Source organism: Lepisosteus oculatus, chromosome 9 (assembly GCF_040954835.1).
Source record: "Lepisosteus oculatus isolate fLepOcu1 chromosome 9, fLepOcu1.hap2, whole genome shotgun sequence".
Taxonomy (NCBI): Eukaryota; Metazoa; Chordata; class Actinopteri; order Semionotiformes; family Lepisosteidae; genus Lepisosteus; species Lepisosteus oculatus.
The window spans coordinates 9,818,184-9,837,902 of record NC_090704.1 but is presented as its reverse complement, the minus strand read 5'-3'; the positions used below and the strand labels follow the sequence as shown (position 1 = coordinate 9,837,902).

The following is a 19,719-nucleotide window of genomic DNA, read 5'->3' as shown; positions in this document are numbered from 1 at the left end:
TGGCGGTCCAGGGACAGGAAACATATCAATGATGGAAATGCATCACAAGTTAAATGTACATCCTGAAGAAATTATAAACAAATCAAAGTCCATGACTGTTGTGAAAAGATAGCTGTAAGTCAGTCTACTTGAATCCTGCCTTTGCACGTCACACGTAAAACACAGTACACAATCCTAACCTACCTGACTGTGTACTCAAAATGTAGTCAAATTGTGTGCTGTTCAAAATTTGACCCATGCCTCTCAGATTAATGCTTTTCTGTTACCATTTGTTTATTATTTGTTCCACAAAACAGCTGATACTATAGTGAGAAAACATTTGAACTGAATGGAAAGTCATCCCTTTCATCCTACAAAGCTGCTGAAGACCAAGATGTCTTTGAGCAAAAATGATCATTAAAGTATTTTATTCATGCTACCAGGTAAGACAATTGAGAGCAAATTATTATAAACAGTGATGATCTGAACACTCTTTTATACAGCAATTTGAGTAAAGCAAACTCTTCATGTACCTGAGCTTCTAGCTCAGGATTTGAACCCATGGTTTTTCAATCTGGAGGTCTTTTTTCGCCTTCTTTCGTACAATCGTTAGCACTTATGGTTAGCACTGGTCTTTCCTTGACATGAGACCCATAAGAATACTTTTGAGATTAAAAAAACTATACCCTGATAACAATGAAATAACTTTTTATAGTCATTAACACTCCAAAATACAGAATACTGTATAAAAAATGTCTAACATAGTGTTCACATCCATTAAACTATTGCATGAACTGGTTTTAATATGCAGACATTCCTGGGAAAAACACAGATATTCTTCAGCCAAAATGAGTACATGAATAGCATTATGAACCCAGATCATGTCTGTTATCAGTACCAGCTGCACTTGTTTGTCTTTTTAAAGGTTTTTATGTTCTTTAAACAGTTCTGCCAATATAAACAGACTTAGGATATTTTTCTTGCAGTGACAACCACTGAACAAGAAAGTAGTCTGACAAATGATATAATATCTTCCCAGAGAGCGACAGTGTTTCCACCCGACAGATGCTCTCCACATAGACAATAAGCACTTTCTTCACTCCCAAGACTCCTAGAAGGAGGGCTGACACACAAAGTGGGACACATGTTCCTGGTCCATTGCACAACACCTGAAATAAAACACAAAATCAGTACAGTCATGTGAAACTGCCAATAAAGAGACATACACCTATATCTTTCTGATCTAAGGATGTGACTTAAAAGATACTTAATCCCTTCCCAGTAACACTCGCAGGCAGAACACAGAACACCTGTTCCAACTCTGTGTTATTTGAGAAGTATCTCTGAGGAAAAAAAGATGGATAAACCAAAGAATGGGTTTTGGGAGCTTCCATTAAAATACAATAATAATAATGTATATTTTTAAAAAAAACAAAAATTCCACAAATATAGTAAACATTTTGGGACAGCAAGTGATGAACAACTAGAGTTGGGTGAGGTACTAATTTCTTCCTATTTCTTACGTTGGACTTGTGACTTATTAAATATCTTTGTATCTTTGAAGAAGACTAGAAAAAAGCAGAAAATAGAATCTTTCAACAAGACTAATCAGACATTCTACATAAAGTTGTCTAAAGTGCTGTTTCAGTTTCTGAATTAAACCTTTAAATGTCTGTGAAAATTGCCAAGGTAATCAACCTTTTACATACTAATAACAATAAAATCTAAAATAAAGGTGAACAGAATTTGCTACAGCTGTTTTTTTTTCTGTATCAGATCTCAAATAGAAGCACGTCATATAGTGTTCAGGTTGACTTAGCCATAATACACAGGAAAACAGGCAGACCGTGGCAATGGTCCAGAATGTCTGTTCTATTAATCACTGCACCACGTGTGAAGGCAACGTTTCAGTGAGAAATGAGAAGTACATCAAACTGTAAGACTATCCAGTCTACTTGCTATACATCACAAAATGCCACGCTACTGAAAAGTTCTTTTGTAAAAATGTGCCACTTTTAAAAGAATTTCAGAAGGCTCTTGAAAAGAACGGAACCTCTATTACAGTATATTTAAGAACAGGAAAAAGCAAATTTGTTTTTTACCATTTCAACTCTGAATGCATCAGATTTCTTCACTTTTAAAGTTGCTCTACATTTATGTACTACCAAAGATTAATATCTTAATTTCTAAAATTTATTTTGGCATGAAAAACCTGTTTTAGGAAAAAAGTCACAACGGGACATTTTTTAAAAGTAAGCATTTATTGGTGGCAATCTGGGGAAAGTTGGTGGAAAGATTTCAGAGAACTTGTCCATTGAAACACAAATGGAACATCGTGTCGTGTCTACCTTTCAGAGAAACCTGAAACTTACTGACTGCATCTCAGAAATGAAGAAGCTTTTAGACAACAAATGGCTCATACATTCTTTCCTAAACACATGCAGGAACAAAAAATTCAGAAGAATCTTTGTTGTACATTGATTTAAAAAAAGTAATCTGCTCATTCTCTCAGGGTACAAACTGCACTTCTGTTTTTACACATCTTATATATTCATTAAATTTTTCCCTGCCATGAAAAAAATTCATGCCATGAAATAAACTCAAACTGTGTTGGGAAATAAAATCTTGGTTTCATCCAAGAGTAAAGACTTTTTGGTCTTTCATTGTTTGCTTTATCTGCCTGATACTTTAGCTCGTATTTAGAAATTCCCTGTCAGTAATCAAAATCCTCCTTCCATTTGAGCTAATCATATTATAGAACTAAGCTAACATCCAATAAGCAATAACAAAACTGTTTTAACTGAGTTAGCAGCTCTTTGTCTGGCTTTTCATCTTCAGACAGGTTATCTGTAACAGAAATACACTGTATTAACCATAAAGATCTGCCACCCGAATTACATACTTTCATTTACAGATTGTGTTTTTGCTGAAATACATCATACTGTACTGTTTAGCTCATGAAAAACTATCTAGATGGTAGATGGCAATCAAAAACTACTTTAATAACAAAATAACAGTTTGTTATTGATCAACACCTTTTGCAAAATACAACCTTTTGCAAAACAACAATGCCCATTCATTTAATCTTTTTGTTTCCTTGAAATAAAAGGTCTTGTTCAAGACAAGTGAATTGAAAGGAACATATTTGAACATTGAAGTGAAATGCAAAATTTAGATAAATATTTAATGCTTTTGATATTAAAATAAAAAAACTAAAGTATTAGTTTAGTTAAGTTATAAAAACAAAACACTATTAAGAACAAATTATTTATAACACAGGAAGCTGCTCAGTAAATTCATTGTTTCATTAATAACAAACCTTAGACCATAGACAGTGGAGTTCAACCACTGTAATCAAATATGTGCTTTTCCTTTCCCTGTAAATCTCATCTAGTAGCAACAGAATTATGTCCATGCAAATGTATTCGGTATCACATAACACAGAAATCTTTCTGGTAAAGCCTAATCTGGAAAGAGTCTGAGCTCTTGTTTTTCAAGAGTGATCCTTAGCGTCACACTAATAAAATATCCTAACAAGCTTACTTGCCAAGCATCTACTATCCTCACAACTACTTAGTACACCAGTAGTTAGTTGTACAGTAAATCACGGCACTGGTTTTAAACCAGGAACTTCAAGAAACAGAGTTTTCCCACCCACTCCACAGTGTTTCTAACACAAGCATAATTGTTGGTACATAAAATATTGTTCCTATGAGGTATGACCTACGTCACCATTAGAGACTGGCTAGTTGCATAGGCTGAACAAAAATATTATACCAGAGGAACAGGAGCTGGGCATCACTCATAAACTATTTCACACTCATCTGTAAAGGTTCACTGTGGTCGATATATCATTCTAAACAAACAGCTGAGCTCCCTTTTTTTCAATTACTCATCACTATATTAGATTTTGTCTCCAAGCTGTGAAGTTTGAAAGCTGAGCTATAACATTTCTCAGCAGCACTATACAAAATGTTAAAACCTGTCATTATCTAACAACAAGACAGTGCAAATTGGAAAGAACAGAATGTGAACACTGCATATAAATTCATCACTGTGGTTGCCTATCTTGCCTTTCAAGTTTTTTATGGAGTTTTAATCCAGTCAAACAGAACTGAAATTAAATAAATGTTACATTTATTAGTCAATAGAAAGTAAGTGGCTCTAAAACAAAGAAAAGCACAGCTCAATGAATAATGAAGTTTTTGTAAAAAGAAAAATCTTGCTGAGAAGAAATCTGTCTGTATTTGAAAAACATCCATCCCCACTTAAATTATGTATAAGTGTATCCACTAAAATGATACTATAATTTCCTGTGTTTTATTTAACAAACTTTTCCATTACACTACAAATATCTTACTGATTAGGTAGGTTCTTGGAGAAATACAGAACGTTTTCCTCTGTGCTACAGTTTCTGCATTACGTATATTGTAAAAAAAACAGTTTCAAAAGGCTGAAAGATCCATTCATACAACCATACAGTAAACTGCATACAGTACACATGTGACAGTCATTATTATTTTTGAATATTTCATCATTTCTACAAACATTTTTCTGTTAGAATGAGCTGTAAATTTGGTGAGCTTCTAAAATTGAGCCTTAAGTGTCTATTTTATTGGGACTATAATATCCCGCCTGTGAGAAAACCTTTTAAAATCCTGAACCTTCCTTTTCTGGAGGCTGTACTCTTAAACCAGGCAGGAACATTCCTTGCATAGCTTCCCTGCCAGTTTTCTCCTCCTCATGCTGTTTGTCTGCTTCACACACTCATTAATCCTGGACAGGAGATCACCTTGTGACGAAGACAAAAGACTGAACCTTCCCTCCACTGTCCCCCTTCACTTCTGCTTCAGTGGGCTGGGTGTATTAACTACAGTTCCAATGATCGCTTTACTCAATCCTAATGTAATCAGATTTGAAAGGAATTCCTCCTCAATATTATTTTTTTAAATTCGAAACTCATAAACTATGCAACGGTGAAGTTTTTTTAATTTTGTCCACATGATTTTGTAAAATGGTAAAACTTTTATTTTTTATTGTCTTATCTTGGCGTGCATAATACAAATGTAACGAGCAGAACTCAAGGCTGTCACTTTCAGTACCTTCATATGGAACAAATTCACTGTGAAATTTCTAAAACCCAAACCTATTTAGACTTCCAGCTCAAAGAAATGTTAGCAGGCTTGTGCTTGGCAGAGATTCATTTTGGATTAACAAGCGTAGTCTGATTATATGAAATCTTGCATTATGCTATTTGTGTTGAGGGACACAACATAATTCAATGCTAGGGTGAAATAATTATGAAAAGAGAGTTGAAAACCTTTTTGAATTCTTATGGTATTCACCATATTTGGTTTCTTTAAACATCTTACATAAAGGATTAAGCACAGTTTAGCCCCCCTCGATTAAGGTTGATGAACAAGAGAAATGATAGTTGTCAAAAGTCAAAATTTATACAATTAAAAAGCTTCAATAAAACTTAATCTAGTGTAAAAAATGGCCAAATCCTGTTTTCATCTGCTGTATGTTTTGGTGTTGTTTTCCACTTGTTCTTAATAGCATATTCTCATTACTAGTACACTACTAATCCATTTTACTAAATGCAGATGTTGGAGCTGACAAAAAGTTATAATTTCTCCACATGATCCAGAGCACAGTCTGGCCTCCACACATTCACTGCATTTCATCAGGATACCAGAAAATCTTTAGATTATTAAAAATGTTACATGGTGTGTAGATTAGCTAAATTCATTTTACATTTTAAGCAGTTCATTTTACACAAGAAAGACAATTCATTTAATAATGAGGCTTTTACAAAAAACAACTGATACCCATTTCAGCAGATGATCCACATAACCAATTATCACTTACAATTAGCCATTAGAAAGCAAGTATACAAGAGAACAAAACAGAAAAAAAAATGAATCTGTATAACTTTAGGATGAAGAAAACTTAAAAAAATGAAAATTAAAAACAAAATCAGTAACAGAGCCACACAGGTATAATATGTGTATAGAACTGTTTAGTTCGCAAAAAAAAGAGAAAATTGTCATGTTGTGGAAGTTTGTGTGTTTTCTTTTATTTGAATGAGAGAGAGGTTAAAGAGAAAAAAGCTTTGGTTTACACTAGTGTATGTGTATGGTTTGGTCACCATACACATAGATTTAATGCAACTGCACAAAACAAATAAAATGGAATTTAATTCCATTAAGAAATTCTTGCTTTTAAAATGAACCTGTGAGTTCAAAAAATGTATTAAAGATCATGATTAGAATGTATTCTTTAATATTCTGTCTGCAATACTTGCTATAATAGAGGCAAGTTACGAATGTATCCCATTTTATCAATGAAATATTAATATTAGCATTAATACATTAAATATAAAATTAGCATTTCATTGCTGTTTCACTGGAAACATTAGTAAAAGCAACATGCCATAAATTCTGGTTATATTTGTATATGAGTATTTATACGTTGATAAATAATGTGAAATAATGTCTTCTGTTCATCAGACAAAATCAAATATTAGGATGCCTTTGTGATATACATTTGATTTGTGCAGCTGTCTTACGTATATGTCTGTGAATGTAATGTCTTTTTTATTAACAACTAGAGTAATGTGAAGTTCTGTTATTTTAAAAATGTCTCATGGCTTTGTTGTTTATACAGATGTCTAATTACCATTTTACAAATGTTATTCGGAGAACCATTTGGGTCGATGATTTGTATTATTACAACTTAGAGGTTGGTGTGAAGCAACTTGAACATTTTAGAGGTATTTTTGTACTGTATGTTTTGTAGCTATTCTAATACAAATCATTGAATTCACTAGAAACACACCATATAAGGTGTCAAATACTATGTATTTCATAAATAGGGTATATAGTATATTGTCGCTTCAAATAGGAGTCTGACAAAATGAAGGCTTTTACATTTTAAGGTTTTTGCACAAAGAAAACCCTGAATATAAAAATGACCAGCTGTTACAGGTCAGGCAATGCCACATTTACAAAAACTAATGAATGAATTCCTGTATGTTTTCCTGTAGTCACATGCTGATAAATTAAAGACAAAACATAAAGTCTGCTACCAAAAATTTAAAGTAAAGTAAAGTAAAAGGCTTTACTGGAAAAGAGAGAAATGAAATAGAATTTGCTAGTAGCTAGAAACCATAAGACAAAGCCAAGACCTGGTAAATCCATTACAGAATGTCATTCTATAGCCATTGTAATTTGTTTCTCTGCATCATATGACTGTATCCACAATTTTTTCCAGACATGGAAAATTCAACCATTTCTGGCTTTCCAAATGACAGAACAAAGCCAAATTTTCTAACTTAACTCAGTGTCTGCACCCCCAGTCTTGGAATTCAATAAGAAACCATCTGCCAAAGGGACAGAAGCAGACATTTTATTAAAATACCTAGCTACTGATTGCACAAAAGTAGTATTGCATGTGCATACAGTATGTCGGGCCTTTTCTTATATAACCTGACAAAACAGTGACTAAATAAGAATATACAGTTATTTAGTTACAGTAAAATAACATTTAATATTTTTAATATTAACGTCTTACAACTGATTTCACTACATAGTTATAGAAAACAATAGATACTATTGCTGGTGGTAAGAATCCTGCAAAATCAATTCAATTTCACGCAGAACACGACCTTCAGATGAGACATAAAACGAGGTCCTGACTCTCTGTGGTCATTAAAAATCCAGTGGCATTTCTCAAAAAGAGTAGGGGTGTTACCCCGGTGTCCTGGCCAAATTTCCCATTGGCCTTTACCAATCATGTTCTCCTAAAAATCCCCATCTATGAATTGGCTTCATTACTCTGCTCTCAACCCCACTGATAGCTGGTGTGTGGTGAGCGTTCTGGCGCACTATGGCTGCCGTCACATTATCCAGATGGGGCTGCACATTGGCGGTGGTAGAGGGGAGTCCCCGTTACTTGTAAAGTGCTTTGATTGGACTGTCCAGAATAACACTATATAAGTATATAAGTGTAAGCAATTATTATAATTATTATTAGATCAGACCAATGTTTCTTGGACTACCAGTTTTTAACAAATTGTTTGATTTGCAGTGAGCTAATCTGTTAACCTATGAAATACTCACAGAAAAAACAAGTTTGAAACCGCTTTCTAATACTTCAGCAGCAACATCGAATATCTTCCTGTCAAAAACACAGGTCTTATATTTTTAAATATGCTGAGGATTTTAAATACAAACAATATGACAAAGTTCAACAAGTGGTGTTCTGGCCTACTAACCTAGCAACACTGCCACCATGTAGACTGATCTTGTGGGATCTAAAACGTTAAGCAAGGCTATGTTTGATTCCAGGTTGGGAAAACTCCAAGAAAAACCAGGTTGCGGCTATAAATAGTGAAACAGTAGGAGGCACCCAGCCCTCTGGTCCAGAATTTACAAACCAATGCCCACTATAGTGACTTGGGACACTGCTGTATTAGGAGTTGTCCTTCAGATTGGACATTAAACTTATATCCTGGCTGCTTCAGATTCAATCAAGCATTTCAAAGAGTTCAGGTATTAGCCCTGGTGTCTCACAAACATGCAGGGGAAATTTCAACCTTTGGTATGTACAATCTGCCCAATCTATAGTCCCTCCACATCGATTCAACTGTTGAATCAATTTCTCACTTCTCCACCTGATCTATTGTGCATATGTGATGGCAGTTCAAGTAAGTGGCTGCGTCAGCATGCTTAGGCTGCAAAAGAACAAGTAAAGGTTTATTCCATGCTGAAAAAAGAAGAAAAGAAACATTTTGGCTGTGGGTATGCTGTAGAGCATAATGGCTGCCATGCATCACCCAGTTGGGAGTAGTTTTTCAGTGGTAGACAAAATGGTCTCCTCCTGTATGTAAAGTGCTTAGAGTTCCATCAGAAAAAAGTCTTATATACGGTATATACACAAGGGATTGTTATTAACTTCCGATGTGACCTACAAAGTGAAACATAAGCCATCCATTTTCTAACCACTTTGTCCAATATATGGTCACAGGGGAGCCACATCCATCTCCACAAGCAATGGGAGCAAGGCAGGATACTCCCACATTTTCCCGAAAAACACTTTTTAACCCTTTGCTAAAGTAGCATAGTAATAAAGTGCATAAAAGGAACTAGTTATGGCTGAGTCCGTTTTGCTGACATGGCCTGTACCCTTAAGAGAGGACAAATATAGTGTGTGATCTAACTTGAAATGCCCATTTATGGCAAACACATGTCTCGGAATGCAAGCTCCCTTCTCCCTGCTCTGCAATTTCTTCCCACTCATTTAACTTCGGAATGCATCACAGATTTCAAACAGCTGTATGCCTACATTTCAAAATGCAAAATTTGGGTGAAAAATCACTATGATCTTGCATACCTACTGTATTCTATAAATCTTTACTCTTCCGAAAAATAGTAGGGACATGTAAAAGATTAGAATGGGGAAATCAGTCCATCATGCATTAAGCTTAATTTAGCTTTTCAAATTAGTACTGTATAACTACTGTGCACTGTTCTAATGTGTAGAAACGTTGCAATTTAATTATTGAAATTTGAAGTTTTTCTAGTTTTGATAAGCTCTTAATCTCTAAAAAACTCTAAAGATTCTGAAAAAGAGTCAGATCATAATGTTCACCCAAATAATGAGACATCATTCTATTCACTAACTAAATTCAGGAACTAAATTCAAAACACAATCTACAGTGCCCTCCAAAAGTACTGAGACAGTGAGGTCTAAACATGAACTCAATAATCATTTCTGAAGAAAAAAACATGATTTATAAGTACAGTCATTTTATTTTATAAAGTCAATTTTGTTATTTCCTCTGATAAATTAAACAAATGGATACTGTTGAACCTCTTTATTCTGACTGAGCAAAAATATTGAAACACTTGGTTGACAGATATCTCTTCTTGGTCAGGTGTTTGATCTTGTGTAATATGGCACAACTTGTCTTGCAGTTACTTCAATGATTGGAGTCAGTACTCAAAAGTATGCTGAGTACTAAACTCAAAGAATGTCACTTAAAGAAAGGCTGACGATTTTGAATAAGAAAGAAAACACACAACAGGTACAATAACCTATCAGCTGGGATTGGGGCAGCCAATTAAAAAACCATCTGTTCCTGATAAAAGAAACAGTATCAGAGCTGTCAAGGAAAACCTTGAAACAACTGTCAAAAGCCTTAAGAGTGTAGGTGTGAAGGTACTAAAATTCACAATTTGCAGAAGCCTGACAGAGCAGAATTGCAAAGACTGCACCATGAAATAGAAATGTCTCATCAGCAGCAAGAACAGAAAATCCAGATTAGAATGTACTCAGAAGTACAAGGGTGAGTTTTGGCACAAAGCTTTATGCACAGATGAAACTATGATAAACCCTTAGCAAAGTAATAGAAAGGTTCAAATGTGGAGTAAGAAAGGAACTGGAGAACACCACCTTCTCTATGAAGCCTGGTTGAGATAATGTCATGGCCTTAGCATGCAAGATAATCTCTGGAACTAGCTCATTGCTCTTTGATGTAGTGATGATATAACTCATTAAATCTAATTTGTAAGATCAGAAATATGTAAGAAGAAAATGCTTCCATACATATTGGACTGTGCTTCACCATACAGGATGATAATAACTTGAAACTTTAACTAAATAGGCAATTGCAACCTAAGTGTTTGAATCTGATTGGGCAGATTTTCATGCTGAAGCAAAAATTGAAACCACAACCTCCAAGAATAGGCATGAACTGGATGCAGCAAAGACTTGGCAAAACATCTCACTCAGATTATTACACAAAGAATTTGGTGAGCTCAATGGGTTAAAAACTCTGAAAACACTCCAGAAAGAGGGACCCACATTAACTTAATTACTTGCAATATTTTGTAGGCCTAATTTATACTGCAATTTAAATAAGCAAAAGAGGAGTTTATGTGGATTAAAAAGCCCAAGGCAGATAGATTTAAACTACACACAGGTACAGTATTTTATATCTATGCATTACCTGCCTTGTTTAACATTGCTGCTCAGCTCTAGATTCTATGAATAGTTGTTAAGCACCATTTTCAGCGAAGTTCCACCTCCTGGTTGTATCTCCTAAGGGACAGAGAAATCCGATTCCATTTCCCCTCTAGCTTCAAACCAGTGCCTCACAGCTTCCCAGCGATCCCGTCAAGCCCTACAATATCCTGTGAACAAGGCCTTTCTCTGCTGCACATACTGTACTATTAATCCTGAGAGAGAAATCCTGCTCCTGTGCTAATTCCTGTAGGAATACTTTTAAAAGACTTTACATCTTGCATCCTGATAAAACGTGATGCAGTACTGGGATTAGCTCAATCAATACTTTTGAAAAAACAATTCCTCAATTTTTGTTTTAAGACTGTGAAGCCTGAATCAATCCTTTTAATATGCGTGGCAATGCAAGGAAAAATCAGGCATTATACTCCAAAAAATATATTTTCTTTGATTCATGACATAAAACTGAGGAAATTTCACATCTTGTGATTTTTAAAACAGATTCTTTATACAAGCTATTTTTTGGAGAAAACTGGACAGGATCCAGTATCGACACAGTACTGATGCAGTATTTTATAAGTTTGACCACAGTCATAGAATAAGTTACACTTTAGGAGCATAACCTAGCAATTTAGTTGGTTTCATTTCTTGAGATTATATATATCTAATAAAGATAAGAACAACAAAGCTATTCATACTTTTGATCCAAAAATACTCTACAAAACTCAGCATTCTCTACATTCCAAGGTATTTAAACCTATTACTTGTACTGTATAAACAATTAAAAAAGGCCAGTGGAAACAAGCAAAAATGTCTAATAAAAGCTTTTTTCTCATAGGGCCTGTGAGCAAAACACTGCACAATGTTTAATTTGAAGACAATGAGTCTCCTGTGTGACTTTTTAAGGTATTTTATAGAGTTCTAAAATTCTTTGGCATCATTAAAGCTGCATACTCCTTGTATGAAGAGATGGTCATTTGCCAAAGCTTTTTTTAGGCAGCGATTTACATGCCTGTGCATAATTAATTCTATGATACAAATTCCACATGCCTCTTGTTGGATTTTGTTTTTGTATTTACACAGGTAGAAAATCTACAGTCTACACTAGAGAGGGTAACAATTGAATAAGAGTCCTACAGAATTAACTGCATATCACTTGATTTTGTAGCTTTTAAAAATTAATCATGCAACATACAGTAGCAAGATGAGTAGTAGGCACTTTTAACTTTCTGTTTGACTATGTCCCTGTTTAGCCATGAAGGACCAATTACAATAACACTGGCTAGTGTCCTTGCCTTAAAAAGTATTTTCCAGTACATTTGACTTTAGTTTAAGACATTATCCCATTCTATAATAACTGCACTGTTTACTACAAGGAAATGTAATCGATTTTGAAACTTACAGTAAAACAAAGTTATTCCTGGTCATATGAAATAAATTGAGAGACAGTATTTTTATTAAAAGTGTAATGAGCAATCTTCCATGCTAATTTGATGACTACAATCAGAATATTGATTTTTCATCTCAAAGTTTTAATCGACATACCTAAAATCTAAAATATACATATTACTATTGAATATGTTAAAAAATATGATTCTTGTGAGATATAAGATGAAGACAATGAAACATTTAAAATGAAAAAAGGTTAATCTGGAAATAGTATACGTCAGAAACTGAATGCATACTTAAGAGTTTAAATACATACACATAAAATGTAACATACATAAATCCAGTGTTAACATAATTGAAAATTTGTCTATAGAAGATACAGGATTGAAGAATACACAAGAGTGCTTATGAATAGATTTGATCATTTCAAGATCAATTTTTGGATTAAGGGACATTTTCAAATCTGGTGAATGGAAGATTACAGAGACACATTCCAGAATTGCTCGATTTAAGCCCCAGCTAGGATTAAGGTTAGCAATGCCACAGTAGTCAGACATTTTTTAACCTCACAGCTGTATTTTGGGACCTAAAGAGTGATACTTTTCTCCCATCTTCACTTTTTTTCTGGATAGACTTGGCTGCTTAGTATTCCAAAATTAAATCATATTAAAATTAAGAAAATCCATTCCACTGGGTAAAACGCTCTCAATTTTGTCATACAAGTATAACCAGAAAGAGAAACGGCATCAAAATCGAATGGTTCTTGTAACCCTAACCCTAGCATGGCCTGGCATGAAATGTATGCTCATTTAAATACCGTGTTAACAACATTTTTCGACTCATTGAAAATAGTCTATAGAAGATACAGTATTGAAGAAGGCTCCATAACCAAAACTTTTTGTTTCCTTTCTTCTCTTTTCAGCATGGAATAAATCTTTAACTTGTTCCTTTGCAGCCTACGCATGCTGACGCAGCTACTTGAACTACAGGACTGAAGAAGATACATTAACAAGATTTCAAAAGATTCTGTTTATGAATAGATTTGATTGTCTTAGGCTCATACATTTTGGATTGAGGAACATATTCAAATCTGATGAATGGGAGGCTTCAGGACACTTTGAAGAATTCCTCAATTTAAGCCACAGCTTAAATTGACCACACCAGTTAGCCCTTTAAAGATATTGACACCAATAAAACTGTGAACAAAGTTTCAAAAAGTTTCTTATTATATAACACTTTCAACAATTATATAATAATCTGAAGCAAAGCAGGGCACTCACTTTGTTGCTCTGTTTGTGAAGAGTGGCTGTGTGACTTCCTGTCTCATGTATGGACTTGGTCTGGGTATAATAGGTTAAAATCTAAGGCAAGCATTACAAAATCAAGCAGATGGTTACTAATTTCAACTTTTAACCTCATGATTTTGAAAGAGAAAAATATTTATGTGGTTCCCGAGTGACTAAACCCATAAAGACATTCATTCTAAGTGCATGGTGACCTCTAAGGCCCAGACATCGCTAGAGGAAGCCTGGGTCATGTCACAGGATAAGAATGAATAGAACTCCCCAAGCAGAGGTGCATAATTCACCAAGCACTTCCAGGGTAGGGTGGATGCTTATCGGCAACAGTGACTCCTACAACGTGCTAAACGAGTGGCAGAGACTTGAGTGATAGAAGTCACTCCTCCAGTCGGCACTAACTCTCCTGTCAGGCACCGTAAATTTGGCTGGGAGGGAGAAAATGAATGGTTCTGATACCTAGGAAGGCCGTGACAGTAGTCTAAGATTGTGTAAGGTAGAGGAAATATAACTGGAAGGGTGTGCAAATAAAAGACTGACTGAGGTTTACATCTTGATATTGGTTTCCAAAACTGATCCAGGTTTCTGAGCAAATTGAACAAATTCATTATTAAAGACTGAAAGAAAAAGGGTAAGTTTTTCCATACCAAATCTGGCCTCAATTTAAACACTAGAGGCATGGAGTAGACCAAGGAATGCAAAGTAGTGAGCACAGAGGAGCTCCAGGACTGTTGCACTTCACGACTTCTAGGTATCCGATGGATGGTAAACTAGAATAAAGAACACAGAAACAGAACATCTTTCCATTTTCTTTAACTGTACATGCAGTGCAATGTAACACAATGTCAGATAGTTTGATAAGCGAACATTGTAAGTGTACACAGTGTAAAGGCATATGTAAAAATAGCAACAATACTAAACACAGGTTTATGGATAAATGACATAAATTGTCACATCATATTATGCATGCATAAGCTCTTGGAATGTTCAGAGCAATGTTTGACTAAATTATTGTTATTGTAAGTCAAGTATGGTACTTGCACCAAGACCATACAAAAACAGTAGGATGTTTGACAAATGTCCTATCTGCTGCACGAAAAAGAATGAATGTGCTCCATCTGCTGGAGGAAACAATGTTAACATGCATCCATCCGACCATTTTCTAAACTTCTTCCAATTCAGGGTCGCAGGGGAGCCGGAGCTAATCCTGGCAAACAACTGGCACAAGGTAGGGTACACCCTGGACAGAATGCCACTATAGCAGAGCAGACACGCACACACAAGTGTGTCTTTGGACTGTAGGAGGAAACCACTGCACCTAGAGGAAACCCACATAAATATTAACACCTGCTAGATACAACTGAAAGACTATGCTAACATGTGTATTGTTAGAAATATTCCTCAGGCAAAAATGAAGATACACAGACTACTGTCCTGTTCGAACATGTGCAGTGGCACAGCACAGAAAGTTGTGAAAACCCCCAGCTTAAAGTTAAAAACAAATTAGTGGTGTTAAGACTTCCAGACTTGACATGACTTGCTGCAATGTCTTTGTTTCCTGTCTGTGCTGAATTCTCACCTGTTTCCGATTAAATGTCTGATGTGTGAAATGATGATCTTTTTTGGTACTATACAACAGTACAGCAGAACAGAAAAGGTAGTGATAGGCTGAAGTTCTTTTTGCCTACTATACCTTTTGTTCTCCATCCTTTTCTCTTCTGGAAGCTTCAAGGAAACGGATTTTATCTTCACTCATTTTGTCCGTATCAGCAATGATGTAATGCCTTGGAACGTAAGCCTGGGACAGACTCTCCAACAACCTGAGCATTTCTGTTGTGTGTCCTCCTGTAACAGTTGCAATCCATTTAGTCTTTAAAAACCAACTGAATGCTATTAACATGCTGTTTTTCACTTATTAACATCTTGCTGTAACTTAAATCTTCAATATGGAGCACTTATATATCAGGAGTTAAGCTTATGTAGCTAATGTATCATACATGACTCCTATGAAATACTGTTGCTTGAAATTCACTAATAATGAATTGATTATTGATTAATAATGAACAGAAGCTAATGACATTTCAAACAATACATTTGACACTTTCTTGGGACAATATATGCTATCATAGTGCCACCTTATTCACAAAACGTTTCTTATTGTCCTGTCCCACTACTTACATTAAAGTTCTATCAAGGAAATGCAAGGGTGTTTTTCATGTACAACTTTTGACAAATTTTCATTGTTTTGGAGAAGTAAAACAAAAATTCTTTAGGTGTTATTTCCCCAGTACTGTACTTCATCAAATAAAATTGAAAGAACATATACTCAATATGTGCTTTCAGCAAGGTTAAGAATGGCAGAACTTTTTAATGTGCCTCCTTTCACAGCTGTTATTCAATATATACTCATTCAATCGGTGTATAGTTACCTAGCTTTGCTGTGTTACCTGTTTTATGGATGGGCACTACAATAATGATTTTACAGTCAGTGGGTATTTCCTCTCCCTGTCTTAAAAAGACAGCTGGAAGGATTTTGTTAATGGCATATAAATAACATCTCGTTGCCAGATTTGTTTAACTTTAGTGCTTCTTGTACTTGTAACACTTCACCTTGTTCTGAGCTATTATTAACCTTTTCTCAGCATTAAGCATGTCTGACGTTTTTTCTTGGTAAACACCCAAGTGAAATATTAACGTCATACATCACCAATTTCGCTGTCATTATATAGAAGACATCAATATTCATCTCTAAAACACTTGATGTCATCCTTTACTGATAATTGTGCTTATTCTAGACATCATTGCAATATTCCTTTCAAACTTTCTGTTTTTGCCTTTTTTCTTGCCGTATCATTTTTCCAGTTCACGTCACTCATCATCTTTATCTTTTTTGAAAGCTTTATAAAGTGATTTTTTTTCTTTTTTATATTCCTAATTACTTTAACCATTTGGACCACTGTTTTCCTTACTTACTCGTGAGGTCTGTTTTGTCTAAAGTAGAAAGCCATCCATTTTCCACTGAATCGATATGTAAAGTATCCCGTTCTAGTCTATTTCTCTGCTGTCTCATTCCTTCGAAATAGTCTGTTTTACCGAAATTGTTAAACTTTATTTCGAACTGTTTCAGAGTAAACCTATACTTCACAGGACACGATGTAATTTAAGAGTACACTCCCTTAAAAGGTATTGGTTTGAGATGTTATTAGTTTAAAACACAAAGAACACAACGAAATACAGAAGAAATCATAACGCTGCGATAAGACCTTTTTAGAGTTACTGTTACGACGAGAACTATGAAGAGATTAAAAGGTCACAGTGACAGATTTACACACAAATTTACAAACAGGTCTGCGTAAACACGGAAAAAATAAACACAAATTGACATGTTCATCTGCTACGTCTTCTTTTATTATTCTCATTCATTGCAATTAACTGTGGAACAGCAATATCACCACTGCAGACTTTGCACATATGTTGCCAGTAGTACTACAGTACTTGCCAATGCGGAAGTATTGTAACAATCATACCTGATCCTGCCACAATGAGCACGGAGACAGAACCTTTCTTTCCTGGTTTGCATTTTACTCCGCTCCAAACTACAATCAGCAATCTTAAAATTAAAAATATGGTCATAAAACAAACTCCAAATACAATTCCCCAAATTATATCCATAACTGCTCAACCCGTTACGTATATATTACTGCTACGGCATCCCTTTCAGACCAAACTTCACAGCCTGTTTAGTACAGGATTACACTACAGATTTTGCATTACAGATAGCCTCTGCTTAATCACTCTTACTATTATGTACAGTGTTTATTTGTTAGGTTTTCAAGATAGTTTTATCATCTAAATTGGTTGCTGTAATAAAGACAATAACAACATTAAGTGGAGTTCTACCTAAGTGGGGTTAATTAAATCTTTCTTAATATTCCTAAATCAAATATTAAGATTTTTCTTTCAGAAAACATTGAATTTCTAAATGCCAAACAGATACACAGCCTACAGTTGCTCAGAGGTGAAAACAGTCTAATGATTTTTCAACTCTCTTTTACTTTACTGTTATTATTTCTGTCATTCGTAATTGATGTAGTATGAAGTCAGCTAACTAAACTTCAGTTTGTGATATACAACACGTTATTTGGCATTAGCTTCAGAGGTTGTGCATCATTTCAGAAGCAAATGGGTTTAAATGCCTTTTGTGCTGTCAGAGGTTTCCATTGTTTGCTTCATTGTCTTATAGCTTTCCATGTTAAAAAGCAATTGTCTATGTCAAATTCCTTTTCTTAATTTTTAGATACAATACTGTGAGGCCAGCTGACACACAAATCAGGGTTAAAGTCCTGCCATTTTGAAAGATTTGGTCAAATTCATTACTATATATAGAGGTATATATATATACTATGTATACTATATATAACATCTATTTTATATTCTCTACATGTGTGTTGCTTTTCTCAATATATACTACTGTATATACAGGTATATGGAGGTAAAACATGGACACTAAATTCAAGATCAATACTGAAGCCCCAGACAACTATAAAATGAAAAAAAAAGAATGTTGCCGACAACATAATAAGCCAGAGAAACCTATGTCTCCTAAATAAGTGCCAGCAGCATCAAAAAAGTGAATAAATTTAAATATTAGTAGTTGGCAGAAGAATAAAATTAACATAAAGCAAAAAAAAATACAGGAATGAATACAGCAACAAACAACTCATCAGAAACACATCCTGCAAGATTAAAAATCAATATGCTTGCTGGATCAAACTGGATGAAGGCAGCTGAAAACAAGCATTCATAGAAAACTTTTTTATGGCTGCATAACAGGAAAAAGATACAGATGTATGTTTTAATTATACAGAGAGCTTAATTTGATTTTAAAGTATTAATATACACAATACTGTGGCCACGAAAAACTTCAACTAGAGTCATGCTTAGTGATACGAAAAGAAGTCTGGGCAGACTTGTCGTCTGCAATAATTAGGGAAAAAAAGAATAATAGTTTATTATGAAACTGTATTTTATTCCACTAGACGAGGTCTTATTTTGCTGCTAATATACAATATCAAATAACGTAACATAAGGTGTAAAACACATCACATGAATACTATCTCAATCTTACATATATTTATAAATTGGTTCCTTTGGTAAGAGCACACTACACTTGGTGTACAAGATGTGTAAAAGTCCTATCTGTCCATAAAATTTTATCATATGCTACCGACATCTTAACATTCTTCCGTATGTCCTGCACACATCTAGAAGCTGTGCAAAACGCAGGATTACCCGCCAAATTGCTCGTTCTTATCAGTAGTTACAGTAGGTCGTATTTTCCGTCTTGTTCGTTCAGAAATAAAAGAAGATTCTCGTTACTACAAAGTTAGTTCCGCTTTTAAAGAAAGGAAAACTGAATTTGCCGTATAAAGCTACATTACGTACTGTAGGTGCATTAACCTTATTTTTTCATTAGAAATGCTAGTTCGATATATAAGAAATACAAGAAAAGATTTCGAGCGGTGAGAGCTGCTTCGTCAAGCAAGTGAAAGGTTGTTATTTCGACAAATTAGGTATATAAAAACGTTCATATACCTTTAAGAATTTGCTGTAATTTGATATAGTATAGGCAGAAGAAGCGCCTTTCCCTGCAGCCACAAACCAGCATCAGCCAAGAAGCGCATCTCTTAAAAAATACACGTTTTACACAGTATGTACAGAAATAGAGTTCGCAAACGCTCTTAATTAATCGAAATATAATCAAGAGAACAATCGTAGTAGAAGAGATAATAACAATAAAATGAGATTATGATGACGAACCGTTTTTGTTGATATGGCTGGGATAGATTTTTGCCCATGCTTTTTGAGGTTGTGGAGCTCGACAGTCGATAAGAGAAAAATGCTGAGTGAAAAGACTGTAATTTTTTCCAAATGAAAGGAGAAACGTAAGTTTGACCTTGGTCAGTTTTTTCTGCTTTGTTTTTGTTTTAAAATACCTTGTTTTTTTAATGATCTAAATGTATAC

The 19,719-nt window shown here is 34.7% G+C and overlaps 2 protein-coding genes across 4 annotated transcripts in view; one reads left to right on the top strand and one right to left on the bottom strand.

Annotated features, from left to right (window-relative positions):
• Nucleotides 1-458: 458 nt before the first annotated feature.
• Nucleotides 459-19,571, bottom strand: alg14 (ALG14 UDP-N-acetylglucosaminyltransferase subunit). 3 transcript variants are annotated; one of them, XM_069194101.1, is made up of 5 exons: nt 19,515-19,571; nt 17,222-17,304; nt 15,388-15,539; nt 14,342-14,464; nt 459-1,148 (listed from the first exon to the last, which is right to left on the bottom strand). In XM_069194101.1, exons 1-5 carry the CDS (start codon nt 19,550-19,552, stop codon nt 918-920), a joined length of 627 nt encoding a protein of 208 aa, XP_069050202.1. In that variant the 5' UTR covers nt 19,553-19,571; the 3' UTR covers nt 459-917. The 3 variants fall into 3 exon arrangements, with proteins under 3 accessions (XP_069050202.1, XP_006635036.1, XP_015211051.1); XM_006634973.3 differs by lacking the exon at nt 19,515-19,571 and having other exon boundaries at nt 17,222-17,455; XM_015355565.2 differs by lacking the exons at nt 17,222-17,304; nt 19,515-19,571 and adding an exon at nt 16,668-17,085.
• tlcd4a (TLC domain containing 4a) overlaps nt 19,549-19,719 on the top strand; it is a 23,228-nt gene continuing 23,057 nt past the window's right edge. The window contains exon 1 of the mRNA XM_006634882.3: nt 19,549-19,639. The gene's annotated coding sequence lies outside the window, so the exon portion shown is untranslated. The remainder of the gene's footprint in view (nt 19,640-19,719) is intronic.